This window comes from Hyla sarda, chromosome 5 (assembly GCF_029499605.1).
Source record: "Hyla sarda isolate aHylSar1 chromosome 5, aHylSar1.hap1, whole genome shotgun sequence".
In the NCBI taxonomy this organism is placed as follows: domain Eukaryota; kingdom Metazoa; phylum Chordata; class Amphibia; order Anura; family Hylidae; genus Hyla; species Hyla sarda.
In genome coordinates, this window is record NC_079193.1 from 320034493 (window position 1) to 320051807 (window position 17315).

At 40.6% G+C, this 17315-nt stretch overlaps 1 protein-coding gene across 1 annotated transcript in view; it reads left to right on the forward strand.

The window, feature by feature from the left end:
• CA13 (carbonic anhydrase 13) overlaps positions 1-17315 on the forward strand; it is a 56179-nt gene that overhangs the window by 10933 nt on the left and 27931 nt on the right. Inside the window, exon 3 of the mRNA XM_056522257.1 lies at positions 15676-15873. Within this exon, the coding sequence (XP_056378232.1) occupies positions 15676-15873 (198 nt within the window). The remainder of the gene's footprint in view (positions 1-15675; positions 15874-17315) is intronic.

The following is a 17315-nucleotide window of genomic DNA, read 5'->3' on the forward strand; positions in this document are numbered from 1 at the left end:
GCAAAATGACTGACGTCATTACAAAGTAGAATTGGTGTTGCAAAAAATAAGCCATGATATGGATTTTTAGGTGCAAAATTGAAAGAGTTATGATTTTTTAAAGGCAAGGAGCAAAAAAGGTCCTTAAGGGGTTAAGCAGTTGCATCGATGTTCCACCTCAGCTGTCAAGTGGATAAATGACCATGTGACCTCAACAAACCTAGAAGCGCAGGACAGTGGAAACAAGAGGTCTATGATTCCAGCAGCGCAAGAGCGAGGAAAGTAAAAGGGTATTTCTTTTTAAGTTACCCTCTTCATGAGCGAACTGTTAATAGAAAAAAATTGCCAGAGTATCCTTTTAAGTAATACACACAAAAACTCCACAGGTTCAAATCTGTGTGAATTGGTGCCAATCTGCCTTAGCGGAATTTACCTGTGGAAATGCTGCCCTTACTCCCTACATTTTTTCCCCCTTTTTTTTGTACATCTTTTTTCTAGTGGATTTTTAAGGTATGTTCACACAGAGGAAAGTTTCTGGGTGCTTATTTTGCGCAGAAATTGATGCACAAATAAATGCCAAAATTAATAGAAAATTGAACATGAAAATAATGAACAAAATGAACCAAAAAATTAACATGTTCATTAAAAGAAATCTGGCAAATTCTTCCTTGAAAGTTCCGCCATGCAATTTCTGACAAGGGAACTAAGCAGCAGAGTCCCATTGAAATCAATGGAAGGCTACTGCAAGCAGAATCTGCTCTGAATTTCCTTGTGAAAATCCCGAGTGAAATCTCTGTAGTGAGAGCAAACCCTTATAATGCAGACCCTCAATCTATACAATACAATAGTAGTATTAAAAATGCTTATCCGCTTTTGGAAAACCACTGGGGGGGCAAAATTGGAATTCAGGCCTACAAAGTAAAAATGCAAACACAAGGTATATGCCCATTCATGCCAGGTGAATCTATATAATATGCATGCATTTCTTTTACTTAGTGTTTTTTCAAACAGTGTGCCTCCAGATATTGCAAAACCACAAGTCCCAGCATGCTGGGAGTTGTAGTTTTGCAACAGATGGAGACACACTGTTTGGAAAACAGTGCTTTAACTTTTCTGATTGACCAAGCTGCTGGCCTTACACCACTGCCAGATAATGGAACACTTTCAGTGTTAAAAAGTACCAGTCATGATCTTGTTAAATTTTATAATCCTCCCAGCTCACTGCCCCCATCATGATAAACCATCCCCCGCCTTTATTTTTTATTTGTTAGTTTTCTACCTTGATATTGCTCTGTATTTTCTGCTCAGTCTCAGTTAGATTCACAGACTGGGAATGGGCGTTACCCAGTATGTGTGACATCATCTGAAGCCATACAGGGGAGAACTTCCTCCCTCACTCTGTTATACACAGCCCCAGAGCAGTTCAGTGTGTGAGATGAGCTATGATTGGCTAAGGCTACACACATGCACATCAGAACTCCAGACTGCATTTCCTGATTTTGGACTTCTGCTAGGCTAGCAGGAATCTAAAGTCTGTGCAAGATATAAGGGGAAATGTGCTCTGGACAAGTAGGGAGACACCTAGTGGCAGCTTTTTTAAACACAAAACATTTTTTTAAACAAAGTACATTAGAAAGATTTTTTATTTACCATGAGGAGTGCAATAGCAAAAATTAGTTTTTGAAGAACTCCTGGAAAGTAACTTAGGGGATAAGTAGCTGATCACAAGGGGTCCGCGATCTCTGGGACAGGACCCTGGCTCTCTCAGTAAGGAGCAAGTGTATTCTACCTGTAGATGGAACACACTGTGGAGTCTTGTACTATGGTCTTTTTGGCACTCCCATAGAAATGAATGGAGAAAGTGCCATCTGCAACTCCAGAGATCATGGGTGGTCTCAGCGGTCGGACCCCCGGCGATCAGCTACTTATCCCCTATCCTGCAGATAGGGGATAATTTAGTTTTTTCTGGCTTTTTTCTTTAAGGTCTTCAGATGCTTTACATAGTGCTCAGTATTTTTCCACAAACCAGTCAGCAGGATCCCTGACATTATCAAATAGAGTCACATGAAAGTAAATGTTATTACAATGGTTGCACCACAATTTTTTTTATGATGCAGGAGAAGGTGAAAAGGTCCTGCTCTTTAGATAAAATTCATTGCATTTATCATTCACTATCATATGGATTATTATATTACCAGTGACAATCAAAAAATCAATAAAAGAGAAATGTCTCAGGATAAGTTTCCACTTCTTTTTTTTTTTAAACGCAATGTGATAAAGTGGCAAGGAAAGGGTGTATTTCCTTGATTCACTCTGGAGAATCCGTCACCTGGGACCTAAGTAATCAGGCAGCAGAGAGGGGAGGTCTTCAAAAGGAAGAGATTCAATGTGATCTGGGCTCTCCCTAGGAAACAGCAAGCTGCTGAAAGGGGGAGACATGGGCCCTGTTAAGGGAAGCACCCAGCTGGAGCTGTGAGTGGCCCAAGTGACGGTGTGAACTGTGAGTAAACAGGTTGCAGGTGACACACGTTTTACTGGATGAGGGTAGCTCACCAGTTAGTAGTCAAGGCATGCTGAGAGTTGTAGTCAGTGACCAGACGGGCTAGGATTTTATTTTGTTCCTGTATTATGTTTTGTTTTTGCCTACAACCTGTATAAATAAAGCTGGGGAGGTGCCAGACTTGTATCCTGAACTTTTGTCAGCCGAGTTATTGCAAGGAAACATGTCCCGTGGCAGTGACCCGGACAATCCCAGAGCTATCCCCGAGGACGGTTCCTTACAGCAAAGAAAAATGTCAAATCTGCTCCATGGCCAGATGTTAGCTGTAAATCAATGAGGAATCGCAAAATTTATTTTTAAACTTTGCGTTTTTCAGTTTGGCTTTTTTTTTTAAATCCTTTTGGTGTTTTTTTCACTGAAATCATGGCATTTTTCTCCAGTAGAAGTCTATGGGAGTGAAAAAACACCAAGAAAAACGCCATGTGGCATTTTTTAATTCTTTTTTGGACTTTAACGATCCAAAAAAGGGATGGAGATATCTTTTTTTACATTTTGTAGGATACAATTAAAGAAAAAAGGATACAGTAGGGATGGAAAAAAATTGTACAGTATTTAACAAAATTTATAATTTCTAGAACAAGTTTTTATAAATTTTTAAACAGGGACCAATTTATATGGAAGGGCAGGGATCTAAAAATGTAGCCGGCAATCTAAAAAATGTAGAAAGGGGACATTTAATTGTAAAAACAATATATTTTCTTATAATTAACTTTGTGACACTTTTTATTAGTAATGTATTTTAATTCTGTGTTTAATAAAGTGTGTGTGTATTTTACTTTTGTCACTTTTTTTCTTTATTTCTTTATTTATTTTTTAGGTAGTAGTACTATGGAACAGACTGTTCCATGCTGGGAGTAGTAGTACCTGTACTAACAGACAGATTGCCCTGGGTGTCACTTCTGACACCAGTTGCGATCCTCCTATATAATCTATAGAAGTGGGTGGCATGGCCGCTTCTCCGCTCCCCTGCACTGTGCTCTGTGATGTGAAGTTCTATTCACATCACAGATTCATATTTCCCGCTGAGAGCTGTGATTGGACAGATGGTTCTAGCCAATCACAACTCTCAGTGGCATATACGAATCTGTGATGTGAAGAGAACTTCACATCACAGAAGGCAGGGGACCAGGGAAGTGCGGCCGTACCGCCCGCATCTATAGCTTATACAGGAGGATCGCAGTGGGTGTCAAGAGTGACACACGATGTGATCTGTCCTTAACTGCAGGTACTACTGCTCCCAACATGGAGCACACTCTGCTCCATGTTGGAAGCTGTAGTATCGGCATTAAAGGAAATCTGTCACCAGTGTAACCTACACTAACCTGTCAGTACCGACAGGTAGTGCATGTTACACTGATGACAACGGTACTCACCTTGTCCCAGTCCGTGGTGGGGATCTCCTGTAGTATTCTCTGGCATCTTCGCTCTGGGCACCGGCTTGGGGCACGGGTGGAGCTTAATGTTGTAACCGCTGCTGCCCAGGACCCTGCAAAAAGCAGCAGCTTGGGGCATAGGCAGAGCTTAGTGAAGTCACCACTGCTGCTCTCTGCTGGGTCCCAGGTGCTTGGAACAGCAGCGGTTACGCCATTAAGCTCCACCCTTGCCCAAGCCAGTGCCCGGAGTGAAAATACCAAAGAAGATTACAGGAGATCCCCACCATGGACTGGGACAAGATGAGTACCATTGTCACCAGTGTCACCTGCACTACCTGTCAGTACCAACAGGTTAGTGCAGGTGACACTGGTGACAGATTTCCTTTAATAGACAGATTGCAACAGGTGTCAGAAGTGACACCCGCTGCGATTTGTCTATTAATGCAGGTACTACAGCTCCCAGCATGGAACAGATTGTGCTCCATGTTGGGAGCAATAGTATCTGCAGTTAAGGACAGATCACAGCGGGTGTGTCTCCTGACACATGTTGCAATCCTCCTTCATCCCTGAGATGCGGAGTGGCTTTTACCTGCGCTCCGCATCTCTGCACTATACTCTGGCCGGCCAGTGATGTGAATATAAATTCACATCACTGATTCATATTTCCCACTGAGAGTGGTGATTGGCTGGCACCATTCAGCCAATCACAACTCTGGGTGGCAAATATGAATCAGAGATTTTCTATTTATATCACTGGCCGGCCTGAAGTAAAGAGCAGAGATGCGAGTACTGTAGAAAGCCACTCTGCATCTATGCAATATAAAAGGCGATCACATTGGGTGTCAGGAGTGACACCCGGGGCGATCTGTCTATTAGTACAGGTACTACTACTTCCAGCATCGAACAGTCTGTTCCATGCTGGGAGTAGTAGTACTACCTAAAAAAAAAATGTAAAAAATTAAGAAAGAAATATTAAAAAAGTTTAAAAAAAAAGCACACATACACTTTATTAAACACATTAACAAAATACATTACTAATAAAAAGTTTCATTATTTTTACAATTAAATGGCCCTTTTATACATTTTTAATATTGGTGGCCCTGCCCACTCACATAAATTGGTCCCCGTTTAAAAATTAATAAAAATGTTGTTCTAAAAAAATACAAATTTCGGTAAATTCAATTTTTCCATCCCTACTGCATCCTTTTTTTTTTTTTTTTGGTACCCAAAAAATTATTTGAAAAAAACGCCAAAGGGGCCAAAAAACACAATTTACACTCAAAGGCAAAAACGCAAGAAAAAAAAACCAAACGCAGGAAAATGCCGTGGCGTTTATTCTGATGTTTTTTCTTGCATTTTTTGGGCCAGAGAAAAAAACCAAGTCGAAACTTAGCCTTACTGAGGTGTAGGGAGACAATTTATATAACACAGAACTCCAGTTAAGCAGTTGCGTTGATGTTCTGATTTGAGTGGATAAATGGCCATGTGACCTCTACAAACCCAGAAGCGATGGACAGTGGGAACAGGAGATCCATGATTCTAGCAGTGCAAGAGCGAAGAAAGTAATAGAAGGTGTTTTTTTAAGTTACCGTACCCTCTTCATGAGCGGACTTTCTATAGAACAGACAATAATACAGACAAAAAATCCACAGATTCAAATCTGTGTGAATTGGTGCCGTTCTGCTTTAGCGAAATTTACCTGTAGAAATGCTGCCCTTACTCTCTATATTTTTTTTCCCTTTGTTTTGTACATCTTTTCAGATACTACTTTCTATTGGATTTTTAAGGTATGTTAACACTGAGACAATTTTCTCGCCTGATAAAAATTGCCATAAATCAGCACTTATTTCCCACAGAAATTGATGTACAAATAAATGACAAAACTGTCCGTGGGCTTTTCCGTGCAGATCCCGACAAAAAGATGAACATGTTCATTAAAAGAAATCTGGCAAATTTTTCCTTGAAAGTTCTGCTATGCAATTTCCGACATGGAAACTAAGCAGCAGTGTCCCATTGAAATCAATGGAAGGCTACTGCAAGCAGAATCTGCTCTGAATTTCCTTGTGAAAATCCTGAATGAAATCTCTGTAGTGCGAACCAACCCTTATAGTGCAGACCCTCGATCTATACAATACAATAGTAGTAGTATTAAAAATGCTTATCCGCTTTTGGAAAACCACTGGGGGGAAGAATTGGAATTAAGGCCTACAAAACAAAATTTCCAACACAAGGTATATGCCCATTCATGCCAGGTGCATCTATATAATATACATGCATCTCAAACAGTGTGCCTCCAGATATTGCAAGCCAAAGGCTGTCCGGGCATGCTGGGAGTTGTAGTTTTGCAACAGCTGGAGACAAACTTATCCCCTATCCACAGGCAGAGCTGGACTGGGGATGAAAACCAGCCCTGTATATAATTACATACCAGCCCCACAGCCACCAGCAGCCACATCCAGATTTATCCCTTTACAATACACTATATACCTATCAAGGAAATAAATCGCTACTGTATACAATTATATTGGAGCCAATTTACTTTTTATAAATATACTAGCTGAGTACCTGGCATTGTACGGTTTTTCCTTCCTAATCCTTGTTGGGGAGGAAAATCAACAAAGGAGGACTTTTGACTTCATATCCCGTCCTCATATATTGTTGTCATATCCCAACCCCATATCCCATCCTCATATCTAAACCTCATATCCCGTCCTCATATCCCAACCCCATATCCCATCCTCATATCTAAACCTCATATCACGTCCTCATATCCCGACCTCATATCCCATCCTCATATCCCGTCATCATTTCTCAACCTCATATCCTGCCCTCCTATCCCGTCCTCATATCTCAACCTCCTATACCGTCCTCATATCTCGACCTCACATCCCGACCTCCTATCTCGATCTCCTATCCTCATATCCAGACCTCATATCCCATCCTCCTATCTCGACCTCCAGCCCGTCCTCATATTCTGTCCTTATATTTCAACCTCATATCCTGTCCTCATATCCCAACCTCCTATCTCGACCTCATTTCTTGTCCTCCTATCTTGACCTCATATTCCGTCCTCACATCCCGTCTTCATATACCGACCTCATATACTGTCCTTATATCCTGTCCTCATATCCCGACCTCATGTCCCATCCTTATATCCCATCCTCATATCCCGTCCTCATATCCCGACCTCATATCCCGTCCTTATGTCCTATCCTCATATCCTGTCTTCAGGTGGGACTGATTTGTGATGAAGATATTGTAAGCTGTAAATAGCAGGGGACATGGCTATGTGGGACTGGGCGTGATTTGCAAGCCAGACCGATACACAAAAAGGGTAGAGGATAAAAGGAGTGGTACTGAAAATGTGGGCGGGTCTTTGTGAGATGGGGTGTGGCTTGCAAGCTAGATTGACACATTCACCAGGAGATGCAGAGCGGAGCTTGTGGGGTAAGGTATTGGAAGTCCCATATACTTGCATGGGACTTGAAACAAAAACCCATCTTTTATATAAGGGTGTAGGTAAGGGTTAATTTAACTATTATATCTTTTTAATTTTTTAAAATCTTTTTTTATCTTTTTATTTGACATATAAGTAATATGTGTACCAGGTATTATTGAATATCTCCAGCCGTACGGAAGTTATGTGGGAACATACATTTCCCATTGATTTGCATGGGACTTTAAACAAAAACCCTGACCCTCACAAATGGAGGTAGTTAAGGGTTAAATTAACTATCCTATATTTTAAGGGGTTATATAAGTAACATGTGACCAAGTATTATCGAAATATCTCCAGCCATTTGGAAGTTATGCAGTGACATATATTTCCCATAGACTTGTATGGGGCTTTAAACAAAAAAGGTTAAATTACCTATCCTATGTTTGTTGTTGACATATAAGTAACATGTGTGCCAAGTTTCATGTCAATATCTTTAGCCGTTTGGACGTGATGCTGGAGCATACACACATACACACATTGGGGTTTATATACTAACGTGATCCTGACTCTTTTTTGTCGGGTTTTGTGCCCAATTGTGTCGCACGTTTGCGACCAAAAAAAAACAAAAAACTCAATTTTACAAGAAAAGATAATATAAAGGGGGCGTGGTCACGACAGTTTTGAAAAATCCCAACATATTTACTATGGTTTCCGCAGAAAATGGGGTGGATTTGAGCTGAGGAAAACCCGACAGATCAGTACAGTTGTAAAAAAAAGCAAAACAGGGAAACGTGCAAAATATAGGGAAACCTTTGTAAATACCTTGGGAAAATACCAGTCGGAAATACAAAACCCACAAAGAAACCTAAACTCCACTCTTAGTAAATAAACCCCATTGAGTTTTATATATATATATATATATATATATATATATATATATATAGATGTGCCCATTTTCCATGCACTACAATTCTGTATACGTCTAAATAAGTCATACTTTTACCAAGTAACAATAGTTTAAGGAGGAAAGGAAATATCACCATAATACTATTACTGACCAAATCCTGTATACTGAGACCAATATTGCTAACAATATCAGTATACAAGCAGGAATATTATCACCATACATATTACCATCATACTGTTACTGACCAAACCCTGTATACTGAGACTTATAATACCAATATTACCAGTATGAACAAAAGGAGAAATGTCCAGCGCCAGACTCAGGAACTGAATTTTTATTGAAAAGCCATGGAAGACATCAAACGGACTCAGATAAAGTGACTCTGTTTGATTTCTTCCCTGGCTTTTCAATAAAAGTTCCGTTCCAGAGTCTGGCGCTGGACATTTCTCCTTTTGTTCATATTCTAAGAGACGTAGTCCAAGTCTGGTCCATGCACCATTGCCAGCGTTCTTCTTTAAGGTCTTTAGATGCCCAGTAGTTTTCCACAAACCAGTCAGCAGGATCCCTGACATTAATAAGTAGGGTCACGTGAAAGCAGATGACATCACAATGGTTGCACCACAATTTTATTATGATGCAAGAAAAGGTGAAAAGGTCCTACTCTTTAGATAACATTCATTGCATTTATCATTCTCTATCGTATGGATTCATTTATAACCGGTGACAATCAAAAAATCAATAAAAGAGAACTGTCTTACTGAGGTGTAGGGAGATAATGTATATGACAGAAGATAAGGTACACTTACATGGTCAAATGATATTTAACATACTGTTCATATCTTGTACCGTCAGTGGAAATCCACTGCGTGAATAAAAGCAATTGACAGGTTAGAATAGATTATAGAGCCAGCGCTACACATATAAAATTCATAGACGGAATGACAAAGAGTGTCATCCTGGGGTTTTCTGGGTGCACCAGGAGATATAGGGGGAGATTCATCATAACTTGTGCAAAGGAAAAGTCTACTAGTTGCCCATAGCAACCAATCAGATATTTTTTGAAAAATAAACAAAGCAATCTGATTGGTTGCTATGGGCAACTGGTCAACTTTTCTTCAGCACTGGTCTTGATGAATCTCCCCCATAATCCCCCACTCTCCGTCCAGACAGAACATGGTCATGTCCATTTTAATTTGATCCTAATCTTTGTTTTTATCATTGTACATGAAGGCCATATCAATAAAATCTAAAAGGGTATTTTTTAATCAAAAAGTTGACCAAGGTGGCAAGATTGGGGGAGATTCATCAAAATTTGTGCAGAGGAAAAGTTGACCAGTTGCCCACAGCAACCAAACAAATCACTTCTTTCATTTTTTAAAAGGCCTTTGAAAAATAAAAGAAGCAATCTTTTTGGGTTTTATGGGCAACTGGTCAACTTTTCCTGTGCATGTCTTGATGAATCTCCCCCATTCGGGGAGATTTATCAAAACCTGTGTAGAGGAAGAGTAGAAACCAATCACAGTGCTTCTTTCATTTTCACAGGCCTCTTTGAAAATGAAAGAAGCTATTTGATTGGTTGCTATGGGCAACTGCACCACTCTTCTTCTACACAAAACCTGTGGTAAGGAAAAGTTGACCAGTTTCTCATAGCAGTCAATCATATTGCTTCCTTTATTTTTCAGAGGCCTTGTTAAGAATGTTAGAAGCAATCTGATTGGTGGCTATGGGCAACTGGTCCTTTTTTCCTCTACACAGGTTGTGATAAATCTCCCCCATTGTTTCAAAAGTCACCTCTAAATTGGTTGCCTTCAAATTATCATTCATTCATTAAGGGTCCATCAATGTGTCAGATTAGGGGCCCACCAGAGGATCCCTGTCAGGAGGTTTATCTTAGGGTGCATTCACACTACATTTTGGCAATACGGCAGCAGGATCCAGCAGGAGGATTTAAAAACTGCCCGCTGCCGTATACCCGGCATACACGTGCTGTACTCCTTTCACTTCAATGAGCCAGCTTCGAGGCGGACAGAGTCAGCCAGAGACTCCGGTCAGCTAATTTTTGAACCGTATCAGTTTTGTTAGCAGACTAAAAATCATGGCAGACCAAGGTTTTCAGTCCTGCAAACACACCTGATATTGTGGTCAAGGCTACAACGTGACCAGCTGCCTGCGACTAATCACTACAACAAAATAACACTCAATAACTGTAATAACGATAAACCGTATTAACGATACAGTCATAATGATAACGGTTATAATGATAATGATAACATACTTACAGTGGTCAGAAGTGTACCCAAAACTGCGACCGTGGGCACGCCTATAGACGGCCAAAAAAACCTGGAAGTAACACTCGACCTTGAAGAATAGTACAGAATACCAGGAACCACATAATAACGTACCCTCCGCGTTGAGGTGCCAGGGGCGATCAAAAGCCTGTGTAACATCTGTTTGACTGGCCTGTAAATGTTTTATCTGTACCTGTACTATTGATGATCCTTAACATGATAGTTAGTAGTGCGCTGTAACCTCTTGCAGGGCCCTGCCCATAAAATCCCAAAGAACCCCAAACAATATCCTTTGACTCCCTACCATCACCTAAACATGATATTATTGCTCTGAGTATGTGTCAGTAACAATAATTATGTTGTACTTGACCCTGCAGATGTGGCAGGCATAACAGGTTTGCTACCTCCTCTGAGTCGTGATATTATTACTCTAAAGATGTGTCAATAACAATAATTAGACAGTACATCCCCCAGCAGACGTGGCAGGCACAATGGGAATACCGCCTCCTAAGAGCCTTGATATTACTGCTCTGAAAACGTGTCAGTTGCAAATACGTAGTGCATCTCCCGGCAGATGTGGCAGGCATAGTACCGCATACAGGAGGTTATATTATTGCTCTGAAAATGTGTCAGTAACAATAATTGCGCGGAGCATCCCCCTGCAGACGAGGCAGACACAACAGGTATACTACCGCATAAAGTCATAATATTATTGCTCTGAAGAGGTGTCAGTAAGAACAATGCACAGTGCATCCCTCTGCATGCGTGGCAGGCATGACAGGTATACTACCGCCTATGGGTGGTGATATTGTAGCTCTAAATGTGTCATTAACAATAATTATGCAATGCATCCCCCTGCAGACGTTGCAGGCACAACAGGTATACGACCACCTATGAGTTGTGCTATTATTGCTCTGAAGACATGTCAGCAACAACAATTACGCAGTGCATCACCCTGCCAACGTGGCAGGCATAACAGGTATACTACCAACTGTGAGTTGTGATATTATTGCTCTGAAAACGTGTCAGACACCATAATTACGCAGAGCCTCCCCTTGCCAGTGTGGCAGGCCTGACATGTAAGCTATTATCCGTGACAAACCTCTGAATATCGCTTAAAGTTAAGTAACGAATCAAACATCAATTATACCAACCTGAAGCAGCAACTCTCATATATGGTACTATAACCATAATATCAGCTATAATAACCTAAACATCAAAATCCTCTATGCCGAGCAGTATGAATTATGAACATATGCACAATCTATGTTATAACATAAACACGGTATATACTATAAACATAAACATGCTAGAAATGCTAATGCAGCGTATGCATACTATAGATGTAATGAAGAAATATATGCTATGACTGCTATGAACGTATGACACTGTACATGTTACCAAGAACATTTTACACTGACAATGCTATAAATGTATACACATTCTAATGGCATGGAATACTTACATATACTGCTATAACCATGACATTTTTTTTAATGAATGCTATGTATGATTGCTAACAAACCTATCTATAGTAAATGCTATGAGCGTATGTACAATATAGATGCTATGAGCGTATGTACCGTATGCACCCTATGAGCGTATGTACAGTCTACATTTTATGACCGTATGTACCGTATGCTGCTGTGTATGACTAATATATTATGAGCATGTGAACAGAATGACTGCTATGAACATATGTACCTTATGAAGCTATGAATATATTCCCCCATAAAAGCTGTGAACTTATGATCAGTATAAAGCTATGCACTTATGTACCGCACCACACTTTAGCCCAAGAAACTGCTGTGGGCGTATGTGCGATATACAAGCTATGAACGTGTCTGCAGTATAAAGGCTAGAGCATATGTTCAGTATGGGGGGGCTATGAGCGTACGTGCAAGATAATATTATGAGCATGCATGCAGTATGAATTCTATAAGCATATGTGCAGTAAAATACTGTAAGCGTATGTGCAGTATAAAACAATGAGCATATGTGCAGTGTAATGCTACAAGCGTACATACCGTACTGTTAAGAGCGTCCGTGCAGTCCGTGCAATATAAACACTATGAGCGTGTGTGCAGTAAAATGCTATGAGCTTATATGCAGTATAAATGCTGTGTCTTAGTACAGTATAAAAGCTGTGAGCATATTTGCAATCTAAATGATATGAGCGTAGTGCAGTATGAATGCTATGACCGTAAGTGCAATATAAAAGCTAGGAGCATATGTGCCATCTAAATGGTATGAGCGTAGGTGCAGTATACATGTTATGAGCGTGTGCAGTATAATGCTATAAGCTTTAATGCAGTATAAATACTATGAGCAACGCCAATGTTGGGTTAGGGACCCACTCTAAATAGGTGGCCTTGACGTGGCGAGTGGGCTTGTTCTTTTTGATCAAAATATATACTGACAACCTGTTAGTGTTTGAATTTATGCTGAGAAGCAAGTAGATCAAAATACAAATTGTGGATGTGCGGCTGTGTTTCTTTTTCTCCATTTTTGTTTTACAATACTATGAGCAATGTGCAGTATAAATGCTATTAGCGTAAGTTGCAGAATAAATACTGAGACCGTGCGAGCAGTATGAACACTGTGTGTGTACGTGCAGCATTAACACAATGGGTATAGGAACAGTGTAACTGCTATGAGCGTACCTACAGTATAAATGCAATGCGTGTATGTGCAGTATAAATGCTATAAACGTAAATGCAGTAACAATGCTATTAGCGTATGTGCAATATAACGCTATAAGCGTAAGTGCAATATAAAACTATAAGGATGTGCAGTATAAATGCTATGAACAAATGTGCAGTATAAATGCCATGCGCGTATGAACCATATAAATAGCGTCAGCACACGAGCAGTATAAATGCTATGAGCGTATGTACAGTATGAATGCAGTGAGTGTACGTGCATGGTCAATGCTAAGAGCGTACGAACAGTATGAATGCTATGAGCGTACGAACAGTATAGTGTACGTGCATCATGAATGCTAAGAGCGTATGAACAGTATGAATGCTATGAGCGTACGAACAGTATAAATGCTATAGGCGTGCGGTATAAATGTTATAGGAGTGCGTGCAGTATAAATGCTATAGGCATGCATGCAGTATAAATGCTATGAGTGTGCGTACAGTATAAATGCTATGAGCGTGCGTGCAGTATAAATGTTATGAACGTATGAGCATTATGAATGCAGTGAGTGTACGTGCATCTTCAGTGCTAAGAGCGTACAAACAGTATGAATGTTATGAGCGTACGAACAGTATAAATGCTATAGGCGTGTGTGCAGTATAAATGTTATAGGAGTGCATGCAGTACAAATGCTAGAGGCGTGCGTGTAGTATAAATGCTATGAGCGTGCACGCAGTATAAGTGCTATTGCAGTATAAATGCTATAAGCGTGCGTGCCGTGTAAATGCTATGGGTGTACGTGCAGTATAAGCTATGCCACGTATGTGCAAAAAAATTAAAAGAGTACATGCGGAACAAATGCTATGAGCGTAAGTGAAATATAAAAGCTATGAGCATGTGCAGAATAAATGCCATGAACATTCGAGCAGTATAAATGCAGTGAGTGTACATGCAGTGTAAATGCTAAGAGCGTACGAGCAGTATGAATGCTATGAGCGTGCGTGCAGTATAAACGCCATGAGCGTGCGTGCCGTATGAATGCCATGAGCATACGTACAGTATAAATACTATGAGCACAGTATGATTGTTATGAGCGTAATATGAGCGTACGTGTAGTATGAATGCTCTTGGCGCATGTCCCTATTGCAAAATACCTGCTAACAAACTAGGGCAATGATACAGAGTGTAGTATAGAGCTTATCATCCATAATACAATCTATCAGTAGCACAGCTCCTAACCATATATATTTTTTTTTTTCTTAAACAATACTCCTACTGAAGCCAGGGACACTGCCGCCAGTGAATTTTCTACCTGTGCGCAGTGACTCTGGCAGCTACCCATGTGACCCGGAGCCATCATGATCACACCAACCATGCGCTTACCAGCTCCATCGAGCCTGCAGGCATGACAGGACAACCCGCGTGACACGGAGCTAATATAACAGGGACTCTGACCTGAGCCACCATAGGTGACGCGTAGCCCAGCATCCGGCACTGAGGCAGCCGACGGGGCTGTGCCAGAAGCCAGGACCACGTCACCCAGACTAAGCTCGACTGATAACCAGGTACTAGAAGCCGAACAGTCGCCGGTGTGTGGAACCGCATGAAATTCAAATGCCGACGCAGGACTCCGACACCGACTGAAAGCCTGTGCACCCGGCAGGCAGAGATTTTCTGGCCACAATACCGCAGCACCCGGCTGCATACCATAATGCCGGAGACTGGCACTTACCCCTCGGACGCCCCTAGCCCCACATGTAGACACGTCAATTCCACAAACGTCATGTCGCCATGCACCATACACACCCTGACCTGTATGCAGGGGGCGTTATGTACTCTCACGCCCCTTCCACAAACTCAGCCTTAACAGGCTTACACCGGTCCAAAAATGAGCCGACCGGAGTCACATGCTGACTTCATCCGGCTCACTGAAATGAATAGGGTATGGCGCGAGTCCAGCGGGGATACAGCTGCGGACGGTTTTTAAATTCTCCTGCAGTATTGACAAACGTGGTGTGAATGCACCCTTATATGTACATTTTACCTAAGTAAAGAAAACATGAACTGCTTATATTCGCTAATATTAACCTGTTAAATAGTGTTCCTCAACTTCCTAGAAAAGTAGGAAGTAGTAGCAAGAAAGTGTGTATGTCTGCTCACCCCTCCACGTAACGATTCCAAGACTTCAGCTGGCCAGAAGCACAGAGGGAAATTCCTGGCCCTCCAGACTTTAGCTCAATTGTCAAAAACATGTCAGTTTTAATAAAAATTTGAAAAAACAAAGTAGACAGTAAAAAAAAATACAAAAGAAATAGATGCGTTTCAGAAGAAACCTTTTTCTAGGACTGCAAAAGTAGGAGATGCTTTACCAGGATTTACACCAATAAAATTCAGCATCTGTTATTTAAGTTTTCCATGTAGCACTGATCAGGTTTTACGTTCTAAGGAAAATAACCCCTTTTTTCCCTCTTCCCCTCTAAATGCAGGTCCTGAAGTGTGGCACGAATTGTTTCCTGTTGCTAATGGAGAGCGCCAGTCGCCTATTGACATCATAACTAAAGCTGCCACCTATGATCCTTGTTTGCCACCTTTCTCCACTGACTATGATCCATCCTCAGCAAAAGTTATTATAAATAGCGGTCACACATTCAGTGTTGAGTTTGATGATGGAGAAGACAAATCAGGTTGGATTTCTTTTTATTCTAGCTGTATAGTTGTATATTATTACGTTATGTAAAAAAAACAACTATTATCTCTAATGATATATCAACACATTGGCCAAGATTTACCAATCTGCCTGTGACCTAAACTGTCTGCACTGAGGTCCTACTTATATTGGTCCAAGGAACAAAATTGAGGGATTTTAGTCTGCACCATAATTCATAATGTATGTTCCATTACAGTAGGTAATTAATACATAGTATTAATTTGTTTTATAAAGTGCATAAAAAGAAAAAAAATGTAAAAAAATAAAAAACACATAACAAGCACTCTTTATAAGGGTTATCTAGCTCCATTATGGTATACAAACAGCTGGTAATTCTAACAAAAGTAGTAATACTCACCTTTCCAATCCCAGTTTGTTCACCTGGCTTCAGCAATATTGTGTTGACATGGCATGTGACCACTGCAACCAATCACCAGCTTTACACCACTACAGCCAGTAATTGGCTGCAGCTGTGTCAACATGCCATATCCAGGGAAGCATTGGCACAGGATTTGCAGGGGATTTGTTAGGTGAGGAAAAAAAGCAAATGTGCAGCTCACAATTATACAACCTTCCGAGGACAAGCGGGTAATGCACCTATACCTTATGGCGCTAGTATTAAAAGTAAGAAAAAGAACCAAAAGTACCCAGACCTCAAGGAAGGTATAATAAATGTAATAGATTAGACTATGATTAAAGAACCAAGGATTGTGCTTCAATTATACTAAAATATATCATTTTTATTAAATGATTTAAAAGATGATGAGAATACCACCTCACAAGGGGCCCCTTGTGAGAGGAATATGCATTAACCTATTAAAAAGTTAAAATATACAGGCTGACACTCATATATAAAGAAAACTATTTCTTCTATCACAGAATGCACTAAAATGATTATGGACACTTAATTGCTAGATAGTGTCCTTGAAACCAGTCCTTATTCACTGTAAAGATGGAAAGGATGCAAGGATGTTTTCAATGTTGTAACGAATTCCTCATAACAGATAAAAGTGCAACAATGTTCAATATGTTTCCACTGTGAGGAAAATAAATAATATTCTCTGTTGCAAGTTTCTCCATGTCTCTGTATCAGAACAAATAGCTAGCAGCTTTACAGTAGATTACCGGTCCTTATGAACTGACTACTGAAGAAAGGGTTTATTTTTATACCCTGAAACGCGTCTAGTCAGTTGTGGACTATCACTGAGACTACATTCCGAATGCACTTCACACAACAATTACATTCAAGTTCTCTGTTTTAAACTTACCTGGATATCCTGCTATAACGGTCCGGAGACGACCCTGCCGCTCCAGTCCAGAGCGGACTTCCACTCCAGGCCAGAGTGGACTTGCAACGAGCCGGGGCAATCCAAGCACATCCTGCAGGTGCCGGCACTTACGTCACACACCATCCTCACG